The 14,329-nt window shown below is 38.9% G+C and overlaps 1 protein-coding gene across 1 annotated transcript in view; it reads left to right on the top strand.

Annotated features, from left to right (window-relative positions):
- The window catches only part of st6galnac3 (ST6 (alpha-N-acetyl-neuraminyl-2,3-beta-galactosyl-1,3)-N-acetylgalactosaminide alpha-2,6-sialyltransferase 3), a 101,745-nt gene that overhangs the window by 80,858 nt on the left and 6,558 nt on the right, over positions 1 to 14,329 (top strand). Inside the window, exon 4 of the mRNA XM_084913402.1 lies at positions 9,799 to 9,906. Coding sequence (XP_084769528.1) covers positions 9,799 to 9,906 — 108 coding nt within the window. The remainder of the gene's footprint in view (positions 1 to 9,798; positions 9,907 to 14,329) is intronic.

The following is a 14,329-nucleotide window of genomic DNA, read 5'->3' as shown; positions in this document are numbered from 1 at the left end:
AGCATGGCTCGACTGAATCAGTCGTCAGTGCAGAGTTTCTTGCACACGTGGACAGCTCTCTTGCTGTGAATGTCAAGTGTGAGTTATTGAACAGAGTCGTAGGTAAAGGAGTCTCTCACTGATCCTGGGCAGTTCTCCACCGCTCCTTAGCCCCTGGCGCTCGGCAGGTAAAGCACAACAAGCTCCAGATCAGTCCGACTTAGGGGATTATTTACTTAGACCCCGCTCAGAGCATCTGACTTCATTTCTCAAACACCCTTCATTTCGCAGTGCCAGTAGCATGGCAGTATCCTAGCATGTCAGTCCCAATCGCTCTCGCCTCACTTGTCTCAGGTCTGTGTTGGAGAGCAACAAAAAGAGGGATTTATCTGAGCTTTTTATGCACATTTTTTATTTATTTTTTTAATCCCCATGGTTCATGCCCAAACCCAATTTATTGTTTTATTTTTCAAGAAAGATGTCTCAGTAGCTTTAAAAACTGCTTAAAAAGCCAGGCAGTGTCGAGCCAGACACATTTTGTTTGCCGTCTTTGAGTAAAAGACGAAATTTTTCTGCTTTAACAAAACAAGCAAATTGCATTCTCTCTGTCCTCCGGCTCTGGATGTTATTTGTTGCCTGCCAAAGCAGCTTCACACCGTGTCTTATCTCTCTTAAATTGGCCACACAATAACAGCATCTTTTCTGCTCTTTTGTCCCATTATAATTGTCACAGGTAAACACATTACTGGTTGTAGACCCTGAATTCAGTCGTTCTCGGCACGTCTTCACTGCCAGACATCTGCTTTGAAATGTTAGCCATCGGGTCAGCGGATCCCACCCCCTTTATTTATTCCTGACTGCCTTTTTGCTCCAGGACATCCAGCTCTCAACTGGGACGTGGTGTATGTGTGCCTGTATTCGTCTCTGTCTGCGTGTGTGCCGCAAGAGTGGCAAATTACTAATGAATAATGCAGGGTAATAGTGATGTGTTGACAACTCTGACAGCTGAGAGCTGCCGAGCTGTGTATCAGTGATAATGTGCCATTTCCCTTCTGTGCTCCTCCACTCCTTTATTACAGCAAATTGCATTTTTTTTTATTTTCACCTCCCCACAACCCCACTGTCTATGTGTTTATGAGGGTTTTGTTGTACCACTAAACCTCAAAAAACAAACTACTTTCTGTTCACATTTTTTATTAACTCTTTAGTTTAATCTCTGATTGGTTTCTGGATTTATTTTGGCTCGTTTGTACCCAGACTCTGGCTTTGTAAGATACTGGTGATTTGAGTGTTCGGCTTCTCATTTAACCACCTAATGAATTCACTAGAGAGTCACTCAGAGAGCACACTTTTTTACAAAGCTCTTTTCCCTTGTTTGCATTTTCAAAGAAGTGGATTCATACCTAAATTTAATGGGTTCTTTCTTTGTCCTCTCTTGGTCCTGATAGTTCATCATGTTGTTAAAATACAAACACAAACATTCTAACTCCAATCCGAAAAATAAAATAAAATGTTGGTGTTTTTGAAGTAGACACTAGAGGATATTGAGGTTATCATATGATTTTAAATGTGTTTTAGCCTCGTAAATTTAATTTTACACTCAATTGTTTTGCTATCAATCCGCCATAATGGTAATTGTAAAGCACAGATGGAAACGCAGAGCTTTGTTGGCCTACAGAGGAAGACAACTGGGAGTTTATTTCTCACTTTACAACCTGTACTGACAAGAGAGCACCAAATCATTATTGTTCGCATATGGTAAAGAACCATCTAGCCCACCATAAATGGATGGATATCAGCTAAACAGATGAAACAGTTTTAAATTAAAACATTTGCCTGTTTTTAAAATTTCTTTTAAAAACTTTTTTTTAAAGTTTTAAAAACTACAACAGCTAAATTAGTTAATATGACATTTTAGCACTATGATGGAAACCCTGCAAAATCCACTTGATGGTTTAATCTGTGTTTTATCCTTGTTAATACCAGCTCTGTTAGATAAAGATTAAAAAATTCATGAAAGATCTCATTATTAAAGTTAACACAGTATAATTTTTTTTACTTTATAATGACACTAGAGAAAAAGTCAGGCCATCATTTCATTCAGCCTTTTGGCGCCCTGAACATGTGAAATGTCAATGTAATCTATCTGGTAGTTGTTTGAATAATTTAAGACTATAGTTGAGATACATTTTGGCATGACTAAAATAGAGCTGAGTCAACCAGGTTTCTGGTTTTGTTCAACATAAGCGTACTAGAAAACATTCACGTAATGGCTAGAAGATGAGCCCATCCATCCATGTTCATCCACTTAAGAGGCGAGGAAAACCCTGCAAAGGTTTCCAGTTTGTTATGGGACTAATACAGAGAAACAAACAAAAATTTACACAGATTTAGAATCATCAGTTAACCTAGCATGTTTGTCTTTAGCGTGTGGGAGGAAGAACCCACACAGACATGGGGAAAAACATCCAAACGTCACACAGGAAGCTCCCACTGTTTGTCTGATGTTACCAACAAGCAAAAGAACTGCTGTATTTATTGTGTTTGTCCAGATAACATGAAAAGAAGAATGTGACACACATACAGAGAGTGAAATGAAGTGTCCAGATAACTTACCTGGCACACGATCGTGTGACAGATGATGAAATTTGTTAAAATTGGTTGTTAATAAAGTTGCTGATCAGCAGCAGCAGCAGAAAAACACAAGCAACCTAACAAGAACTTACAGAAACTAAAATAAAAGCAATTTTATCATCAAGGACACAGAGCATTGCTCACAGTAACCAGTCAGAAAAATTCAAAGCAATTATTGTACTTAATAATGAGCAGAGAGCACTGTGTGGCTGTCATGTTTAATCCTAGAAACTGTTTAATTTTCAAGACTTACATGTTGTGTCCCTACACATCCACCTGCTCCCTCCACCTCTCACAGTTGTGACTGAAATAGCGAAACCCACAGTATGTAAATGTTAAATGTTTTGATGTTAAAATTTTGACCCCCTTGCATTTAATGATGCATGTGTTTGCATAATATTTTGCAGTGATTCTGGACTATGTTGAAGGAGGTCACTGCAAACCAAATGCCCTTGTGTGTTTGTGCGCCTTTGCTTTTTCTGAATACAAAATTTAGATGATGCATTTGTTATAAAGTCTGAACCAAAGCTATTGGGCATAATTGGATTCTATAAAAATGAAAGTTTAAACCATTCTTCACTGGTGAGTTTTAATGATTTTTCTTATGTAACCGCATTATGTATTATCTTGAGGCAGGATTTGATTCATATCACAGAATTAATCTCATGATTAAAGCAAATGAAAACAGTTGTATCAAAGGCTAAGTGTGTGTGTCTGTACTAGAAGTAATGTTGAGGTACAAAAACATGTTATCCTCACAAATTAGTCACTGGCCCTATATTCTAATAAAAGGTTGTGGTTTAAGTAACTGTTCCGTAATGTAAATCATGTGCAGCTCACTTTTAGTTCTTTTTGTTTATTTATTTTTTAAATTCCTTCCCAGTCAGTTGAACACCCTCGCAATCACTAATACATCTATCATCACTAACATCTATATCCATGATTGCATGTGAATTTTAAAAAGGTGGCAAGTTCGCAAAACATTTTGTATATGTTACAAGACAGATGTAATGAGAAAGGGGAGTAATATATTCCTTGGAAATGGAAAAAGAATAGGTGTGAGAAGGTGTGTTAAATAGAAATGTTAGAGTTTTTCCACAAACTGATTAAATTCTTTCACTGGTCTTTCATGAGGATGGTATAAACTAGTTAAAAAAAACAGTCCACAGGTTTATTGGGCAGCTCAAGTTTATTTTACGAGGAGGCTTTTGGATAACAGCAACAATACAATCGTGTGTTCAGCTGTGTGAGCTCCGTGAGTGAAAGTACTGCCGCTGTATTTCACCTTGATTTTACATCATGTGCACAAACCTCAGATTCAAACCGAAATTTAGACTTTGTGAACCCTTTTAAAACCCCCAACAGAAACTATAATTTTCATTTTATAATAAGTGTACATACACAATAGAAAGATTTCTTCCCTTTTCTGCGATCTATACGGAGGCATGCCTATTAAAGGATCTAATGTTATTTAAGTCAAAATGGAACTGAATGTTTTGTAGTTAAAAAACCTTGACATGCCTCAAAAAAGTGGTGTACAACAGATGGTCAATGCCTAAGCACTGTATAACATCGTCAGCTATGAGAACATGCTTTATAATGTGAATGATTATTTACCTGCCGCATTAACGGGAGAGGACGTGCAAACGTTACCGCTGCTGCTGGATTCACGAGTCCGGAGCGGAATTAAAAACACGACATTCATTTAAGGTCATCACGTGTTTTGTGAGCAAATACTTTTGCATATTCGTAGTGTTTCCTCCCTTAAATGAAATATCTACTTTGCAAGTATTGCAAGTCGCCCTGTTGTCATCCGTTCTCGTAAAGTATAACCAAAGCGTTTGAGCCGCTTAGGCGCCGTGTTTCCTGCCGGGTAAATGACGCTCCGCAACGTGGTGACGTCATTCGGGGCGACTGGAATCGATAAGGGAATCGTTTGCAAAAATGGCAAACAATTCCAAGGAATTGAAACAGTGGGAACCGGTTCTCAACAAGAACCGGGTTTCGATACCCATCCCTAGCCACACCTTAATGTTTGAATTCCTCTGGATTAACATCAGCACAAAAACTGTTTGCCAGGAGCTTCGTGGCTGAGGCTTTTGTCCTTATGGTGTTTTCTCTGCAGATGTTTGTCTTTATATATGCCCTTATTAGAAAAAAATATTAAATGTCTAATAAAAATCCAACATTTTCCTGTAAAATAATAACTACCTAAGAAATCTACACAAGTTCTAAGCTACACACATATACATGGACTGTATTATTATTGGCAAATTCAGCACATAACGAAAATACAATGCCTGCAAGCACGCTGTCTTTACTTTAATGCTCAAAGACACTATTATTTTCTGGGAGAGCCAGTGATGATCTAATAATAAGCGTTCACAAAATAAACAAACACTATTCAGCATCAGCTATGCACCGACTATTATGAAAATATCTCCAAGCAAAATATCTAAAAACATTCACTTACACATTATTTACAGACAAATAAATTGCACTGGATCACCAACTTTCTGTTAATAACAGGCTGATGTGCATTTTTGGCTACTGTGCAGTAGTAGAGCAATGAAAAACTGGTCTTACCTCACCCTGATACTCCAAAAGTGTTTTTTTTTTTCACATGGAATTGGCTTTGATTGTTGGAGTTTTCTATCAGAACTGAAGGATTTTACCTTGCAATATAAAGCACCTTAAGATGACTATTGTTGTGAGTTGGCGCTATATAAAAAACCCAGTTGAGCTGAATTGAAACTGTTCATCATGCAATGCATTTTCAACTGCTGCCTTGACAGATGTTAGCTCCGAGCTCTCAAGCCAGCAAAGAAATTGCATTTGGGCTATGAGCCTACATTCTGCTGTGGTCAGGGGTTGATTCTGATTATCTGCTCGGTGTTGCTGTTTTTGATTGCTTCGTCAGAGGTGCCATAACAGAGAGAGCTATTATGCTGTTAAGCTGTAGCCCATGGAGCAGATGGAGACAAACATTAAAACACACAATTAAGTTAATTCAGCATTCATACATTTAATTTTGATTATTTTATATGCATATACACTAACAGTCGAAGATTTGGACATACCTTCTCATTAAAAGTTTTTCTTTATTTTCATGAGTATTTACATTTTAGAGTCTCACTGAAGGCATCACAATTATGAATGAACACTTATGGAATTATGTGATAAACAAAAAAGTGTGAAATAACTCAAAACATGTTTATATTTTAGATTCTTAAAAAATGCCACCCTTTGCTTTGATTACTGTTTTGCACACTCTTGGCATTCTCTCGATGAGCTTCATGAGGTCGTCACCTGAAATGGTTTTCCAACTGTCTTGAAGGAGTTCAGAGATGCTGAGCACTTGTTGGTCCTTTTGTCGTCACTCTGTGGTCCATCTCATTCCAAACCATCTCAACTGGGTTTAGGTCAGGAGACTGTGGAGGCCAGGCCATCTAGCGCAGCACCATCACTCTCCTTCTTGGTCAAATAGCCCTTACACAGCCTGAAGGTTTGTTCGGGGTCATTGTCCTGTTGAAAAATAAATGATGGTCCAACTAAACGCAAAATGATTGGGATTGTGTGTCGCTGCAGGATGCTGTGTGGTAGCCATGCTGGATCAGTGTGCCTTCAATTTTGAATAAATCCCCAACAAAGCACCTCCACACCATCACACCTTCTCCATGCTTGACGGTGGGAACCATGCATGTAGAGACCATCCGTTCACCTTTTCTACGTCAAACAAAGACACCACAGGTGGAACCAAAGAAGTCAAATTTGGACTCATTACACCAAAGCACAGATTTCCACTGGTCTAATGTCCTAGTGTTTCTTGGCCCAAACAAATCTCTTCTGCTTGTTGCTTTTCCTTAGTTGTGGCTTCTTAGCGGCTGTTTGACCATAAAGGGCCGATTCGCGCAGAATCCTCTGAACAGTTTATGTAGAGATGTGTCTGCTACTGGAACTCAGTGTGGCATTTATCTGAGCTCTAATCTGAGATGCTGTTAACTTGTGATTTCTGAGGCTGGTGACTCTCGGTCTTCTTTTCCTGGGGCGGTCCTCTTGTGAGCCAGTTTTGTCGTAGTGCTTGATGGTTTTCCAACTGCACTTGGGGACACATTCAAAGTTTGACTGACCTTCAGTTCTTAAAGTAATGATGGACTTCCTCTTTACCTAGCTTATTGGTTCCTAATATGAATTCTAACAAGGATCAAATAGGACTGTAAGCTGTGTACCAACCTGACTTCTGCACAACACAACTGATGGTTCTAATCCCATTAAGAAGGTAAGAAATTCCAAATGAACCCTGACAAGGTACACCTGTGACATGAAAACTACTACTACTGCATCATGAAGCTCACTGAGCGAAGGCCAAGGGTATGCAGCACAATCAACAAATCAAAGCATTGCTACTTTCAGGAATCTAAAATATAAGCCATATTTAGAGTTATTTGTCATATTTTTCTTTGCTCCATAATCCCATATATGTTGCTTCATATGGTTAATGTATCTACAATGTAGAAAGTAGTAAAAAAAAGAACTGGTAGTGTGTATATATCAAAAATGACCAAAAATGACCAAAGGGGTTTTTTTATGCCCCAGTGACTGTTGGTTATCCTTCAAAATAACTGCATTAGAATAAGTGCAGAGGAATGTTCTGAGACTTGCTTCTAAAAGGAATTCAATGAGAAATCAGATACTCTTGTGCTGTTGTGTTTGCTTGTTTGGTCTAACCATACTTGGTGAGGGACCTTAGCAACATAACATTAACTATTTGCACTATTAAAAATTTAGTATCTATTGCCAGAGAAAGAGAACTGTGCGTCACACCACAAACTGTATTTATCAAACTGGGAATATGCTTTGCACAATATTTATGTATTACAAATATCATATTAATTATTTATTTATTTATTTATTTATTTAGCAGATGACCTATTATTTTGTATTGCAACTGAATGATGAGAAAATGACCGAAGTGGTGGCCAAAATATTAATTTCCTCGGGAGCTCACTATATCATCTTCTGCAGCTCACTACACAGAAAATAGAGAAGCGTGAATGAGTGAATGCTTTTGGATACAACCTTTATCTCACATGGAAAAATCAGACTGTAAATCATCTGCAGAAAACAAGCAACACATAAGAAACCCTTTTTAAAAGATTATCTCAGTATTTACTACAGAACAATGCTGGTTTTGGTTGTGAAGTTTAATTGGCACAGTTCCTGTTTGTCAAGATTTTCTGACTCATTTTGTGTACTGGCTTCTTGCATGTAGCAACAGTAGTTTTACTGTAGTTCACACTGTGTGCTTTAAAGTCTAGTGAATGGAATAGAGTGCTGTCCATGGTCCTAACCCTGAAACAGTATCTTCAAAGTATTGAATCCAATATTAGGCATTGTTTGCAGGTTTTGCATTTGTATTTTAATTTGGAGACAAAAAGGGCTTTAATTAACATCCTACAAACAATCTGGTTTAATGAATTAATTCAATTAATTCAAGAAGGATGTAATATTTGTTTGTTTTCTAAGTCTGTTTTTACACATACTGATCTACTAACATTAATAACTCTGCAGCTTTAGCCTCTTTAAACAGAAATAGAAAGAAGTCATTTGTCCAGAACTAAATGATCTGAACTTAATCTTGAGCCCACACTATGAAAGCTCATAGCAGTAGCAGTAGTTGTCTTTACTGACCTTTTGGGAATTCATTTGTGTTTGTGGCAACTGATGGATAAATATAACCACAATAAAGAAGAAATCACAAGTGCAGACGTTACATCCCACATATAAAAAATAACTGTTGTTATAGTTTCTGTTGTTATATAACTGATATATAACAACAGCAGAAATATAACCAAGAATCAAAGCACACCAATGTTAAAGGAACTCAACTGTCATATTAAGTTGTGCTTTTTTTTGTGGTTTACAGAAGGTAAAGAAGTGTGTTCAAGACCACTACATCTCCCTTTCTGTTGTCATACTCTACATTTATTGTTTTTGGAATTATTTTTTCTTGATCACAATATCCACTTGTGAAAGCTAACAATAAGTCTTTTTAGTCATCTTTAAATTAAAAATTCCAGCTTTTAATTTTTTTTAAACGTCATTAAGCTCGTCTTTGTCCTATGTGTTATTGAACTGAATGTCCTTGAAGGTTTTGTGCTGTTGGTAAAACAAAACAAGCCATCTGAACACACCTCCTCGGGACGTGCGTAACTATAACAAACACCTTTCACTGTTTTCTGACAGTTTTTAAGAAAGAAATAAGCTGAAGTGAACAATAATGAAAATAATTTGTAGTTTCAGACCTAATTTATTCATTTGTTTATTTTAATGATGGTGTCGTATAATTGGATGCTCTAAATGAATTTTCATTGCACCTCTCCATATTGATGCTGCATTACACGGTGGTCATGTCCCATTTCATTTATCATTATCGGTGTCATGCAGTGCACTGCATTTAATTTACTCACAGTCTAAGGCTCCTGCTGGTGTTTTGCATTGCAGAGAAGAGTGGCCCTCGGGGTATGTGGGGGGCCCCTGCCTGGAAGAGGCTAGGGAAGCACATTTTATGACCCGCTTCAGGTGTTACTAATCAGGTTTCTTAAAAAAAATCTTGAGTCTGTGTGCTCTGTGTTTGAAAATGATCAAAGCTCTCTTTTTTACAACTTTGATGGGTCAGAGCTCATAAACTACGGGTCTGATGATGATGGTGATGAAAGGATAATGCATGTTGTTATTGACTGGCCTGCTTCACTCACAGGGGATGACTGCTGTGAATGAAGCTAATCAACAACATCAAGCATTTCTCAGCCTTCAAATCTTTTTATATACAGCCACTGTGAATGTTACAACCGTACATAATATTTATTTGGTCTCTAAAATTAGAAACATTTCTCATGTGAAACTTGACATATGGTTATGCATCTGCCAGCTTTCTTGCTGTTCTGTAGATATATATACATTTGAGCTGAGGCTCAGATCCAGAGCAGCCTACGCTAAGAACATCTGTTAGGATAATTATAATTCTCAGATCAGCTGAATTGCAATCACACAAGAGAGAAGTGTACAAAGGGCTGAAAAATGGCATACTTAAAACTTTGTGCTTGTTTTTTTTTTATTTCAATGCAAATGATTAGGATTTTTATGCAAATGAATATTACAGTGCATTATCTTTGTGTGTTGCAGGATCCAGTCCGGCTCCTACCTCAGCACGGGCTGGTTCACGCTCATCCTCGCCATGGACATGTGCAAAGAGATCCATATCTACGGCATGATAAATGACACCTATTGCAAGTAAGACATGAACTGTCACACTCTCGCTACCCGCTCCCACATCTTCCTTCCTCTATACTTGCATGAAAAATGCACGCGTTCCTACAAAACTTTGAAAACTCCATTCACATTCACCGCAGCGCCGGCCAATCACAACCTCCCATAACCATGGTCTGTCCTGTTACATTTCCAATGCCTCAGTTTGGATTTAATGGCTGAGTTTCTATGCTGAAATCCATATTGGGTTCTCTGTGCCGTGAATACCATTATGTTTCCCTGCCTAGAATACCCAGCAGGCAGCAGTCTCTCTTTGGCTGTGGGTGGCTGGGCTGCAGCACCCCAATTCCTCCTCTGCTTCGAGTTTTATTTGTATATCGGGCCCGTCGTCTTCTCTCTGACTCCGGGGTGAGTGATTACTGTCTGACTGCAAGGCCATGGGAGGGATGACAAACAAGATGCTCTTGCTCTGGGCATGGCTGCTCAGTCTCAAGTCATCTCAGCCTTGATGATCTCGCCTCCTCTCGCAGCTCTACCTGAGCTCTCTCTATCCCCCAAATCAAACACTTTTACCTAATGCACACTGAAAATCCTGCCTTTTATCCTCTCTGTGCTGCCTGTGCACAGCAGGAGCTGAAATAAAGACACATGGCAGAGCGAAGCGATAATTCAACCAGCACGGAGGATTTTATGATTCAGTGAGGCAGTTAAGGGCCAGTTTTCTCTCCCTGCCTCTCTCATTTATTTCCCTCCATCCTGCATAGGACAGGAATATATTGTGTTTCACCAAGTTTCTGAATTGACAGTTTAGAGTCACGCAAAGTGCTTTTGTCAGCTGGATGCTCCAGAACAACAAGGAGAAGGAAACTTTTGTGTGGCAATATTTATGGTTTTAGTTAGGATTGACCCCAGTGGTTCTGTGGCAGTGGTGCTTCAACAGGTGCTGCAGAGAGGGTGAAATTGAATTTATTTGTCAACACTGGTGCACACTGTGTGACACAGAGGAGAGGCAGTGATTGGGCTTTGTATTACTGTAAGCTGGCAGACAGCCACGGTCGCTTTCCCGCTGTGGAGCCACTGGCTGCCGTGATGGCTGTTTCCCTTCTCTCTGTGTTCATTCTCTCAGTGCAATTGTTACACAAGTCATCCTCTCATAAAGCTGTCACTCGCCATTAGAAACCAGTGGCAGAGTGCACAATGAACCTTATCCATTGCTCCAAGCTTCCTTCTGTTTTTATTGATCCCTTCTTTTGAATGCAAACTCTAAACCGAGCGACGCATCGTGAAATCCATTACTGTACATTACTGAGCTTGCTGCATGTTTTCAGATTTACTTTGTCTCAGAATAGAAGTGAATCTGTTGTGATGTAAATCAGAGTTTAGTTAAAAGACTATTTATTGAATAAATGCGGGCGCCGACAGCAGCCCCTTTTTTCAAATAAGGTAGACCTGCCGAGTAGAAGCCTTTGCTCGCGGCAGAATCCGCTCGAATTACTGAACACCGTCTCAAAGGAGCTTCGTTTTAATGGTTTAATAATTTAATTTGTTTTCTTACTTTAGATTTTTATTTATTTTAAGCCAAAACCAAGAACACTAAATGTATTCTTAACTGTGAGAAAGAGAAGATTGAAAATTTTAACAATATATATTCATCAATATGTATATATTTAACAATATGCGAATACTCAAACATCAGTCATGGTTTTAATTTGATATGTAGTAGAAAAATAAATACCAATATGTTTTTTTTTAAACCTGAGTGACTAGTGCAAACACATTTTCTCAGGGTGCTATGGTTACACACATGCATGTTATGTTAAGTGATGAATCTAAATTGGTCCTAGCTGTGAATGCCTGTCTCTCTGAGTTAGCCCAGCGATGAACTAGCAACCTGTCCAGGATGTACCTTGTATCTGTGAGAGCTGGGATAGCTTTGTGAGCTGTGACCTTAGTTGGATAAGCAGTTAAAAAGCTGGCTGGATAACTGGATGGATAGACATTAGACAAATGTTCTACTACTATAACAGTCTCTACTTTGCGGGGCAGCTTTTTCACAATTTTTGAGACTTTATGCAGGGATTTGCTCCCATTTATACACGACAGCATTAACAGGATGTAGAGTGATGAACTCTGGCCTGGAGATCCTATTCCAATTCATCCAACTGAGAAAACCTTTTCTTTACTGACCTCGATTTGTGCCTGTGGGATTTGCCATGTTGAAACAGGAGCAGGCTGGCATCAGTGTCTGCCATAGCAAATTAAAAATGTTCCCTGACAAACATGTGCACACCTGGATAAAGAAAATAGCTTAGCATATGTACAAACCCAATTCCCAAACAGCTGGAATACTGTATAAAATGAAAAACAGAATGTAATGATTTACAAACCCATGAACCTATATTTTACTCACAATAGAGAACATATTAAGCGTTCAAATTCTGGGAGAGGAATGTTGTCCCATTCTTGGCTGCTCAAAAGTCATGGGTTACATTTGTCATGTTTTTTGTTTTATGATGCTCCAAATGTTTTCAATTGGTGAAATATCTGGACTGCAAGAAGTATGTACCTGTATGTACCTTTCAGCATTAATGGTGTCTTTTCAGATGTATAAGCCGCCAAGTCTGTGATGTTCCCATAACATCAGACTTTTGAACTGAACACTGATAACAAGCCAAATACTCCTTTTTCTCTTGGAGTCAAAAAACATAAAAGTGGAAAACTGCTCTGGGGTCAGATGAATTGAAATTTCGATTTATTTTGGAAAACATGAACATCTCGTGCTCTGGACTAAAATTTATGTATGAGATATGGGGCAGAATCACGCCTGTTTTTAATGCTCTGCTGTGAGGGTCCAAAGATCATGAGCAACCAATAGATTTCTCCAGATTTTACATTGAGGAACATTATTCTCCGGTTAGGGTTAAATCAACATTCAAAGGTGTACAGAGGTGAACAATCTGTTACCAAAGTGTAAAAAAGTAAACAAAAAGATTTGTACTTAATGGATAATTCAAAGGCAGACAGATTGACGTTACACAAAGCTGAACATGTCCCATCAATACATCAGTTAAATTGAAAAGCAAGATTAGGACCCCAAGCATTTTCATATTAATAACAAGATGTCAGTATTTCAATTCCAAATAATTGATACACACATGGTGCCTTCATCACAGTTTCATAAATGTTCATAAAGGTAAGGTTACCTGGCTACAGTGCAGTTAGTTTACTCAATTTTTAATACTATACTACCACCGTATACACTTTTGTTAGACTTTTGTATGCTATGTCGGTGCATTTCTCCAACATCAGAATTGATACAGCAGAACTAGAGATATCATGTTTTTTTTAACACACTCATTCTTCTTCCTTGTCAAAACCTACCGCCCACAGTACTCACAGTGCAACTGAACCACTGATAGGTCAGCTGGAAATTCCAATGTAATATGTGTGGTGGCTAATGAAGCCTCAAGCTGATCTCAGACACAGATGAGGAGTGGGCTGAATTTTTTTAATAGCTTTTTTCCCACATATGCAGTGCCATCCCCAAGTGAAGAGGGTGTACTGAGAAAATGGAACGAGTGCTTTGAGGAGCTCATGGATGAAGAAAATGAGAGCGGGAAGAGGAAAATTGGTCAATCAGGAAGTGCTGAGAATTAGGAAGGAGGAAGTGAGGGCAGATGTGAAGAGTGGAAAGCAGCTGATATGGGTGTGACATACCTGTGGAGGGTATGGAGATGTCTAGGAGAGAGGGCAGTGGACTTTTTAACCAGACTGTTGGAGAATGCCCGAAGAAAAGAGAAGTGTATTGGTACTGATTTTCAACAACAAGTGTCATGTGCAGAGCTGTAGTAACTACAGAGGTATAAAGCTGATAACCCATATCATGATGATATAGGAAAGAGTTGTTGAAGCTAGACTGAGAAAACAGCTGACGATCAGTGAGCAGCAGCATGGCTTCATGCCGAAAAAGAGCACTGTAAATGTGATATTTGCTTTGAGAGTGTTAATGGAGAAGTATAGAGAGGGTCAGAAGCAGCACTGTGCCTTTGTAGGAACTGTGGTACTGCATGAGGAAGTCAGGAGTGGCAGAGAAGCGCATGTATGAGGACAGCAAGACAGTGGTAAGGCTTGCAGTAGGAGTGACATAACAGTTCAAGGTGGAATTACATTGGCTCTGAGCATTTTCTTGCTTTGTGATGGGCAGGTTGACTGGAGTCTCTGGACTATTCAGTGCACAGAAGACATTGTGATCTGTAGTGAAAGTAGGAAGGAGATAGAAGAGAGCCTGGAGCAGTGGAGGTACGCTCTGTAGAGAAGAGGAATGAAAGTCAGTAGAAGCAAGACAGAATACATACTTGTGAATGGCAGGGAGACGGGTGTAAAGGTGGAGCTGCAAGGAGTAGAGGTAGTGAAAGTAGATGAGTTTAAATATCCAAGGTTAACCATC

Source organism: Perissodus microlepis, chromosome 18, assembly GCF_051167445.1.
Source record: "Perissodus microlepis isolate ML-2025 ecotype Zambia chromosome 18, ASM5116744v1, whole genome shotgun sequence".
Classification (NCBI taxonomy): domain Eukaryota; kingdom Metazoa; phylum Chordata; class Actinopteri; order Cichliformes; family Cichlidae; genus Perissodus; species Perissodus microlepis.
This window is presented reverse-complemented; position numbering and strand designations above follow the sequence as displayed.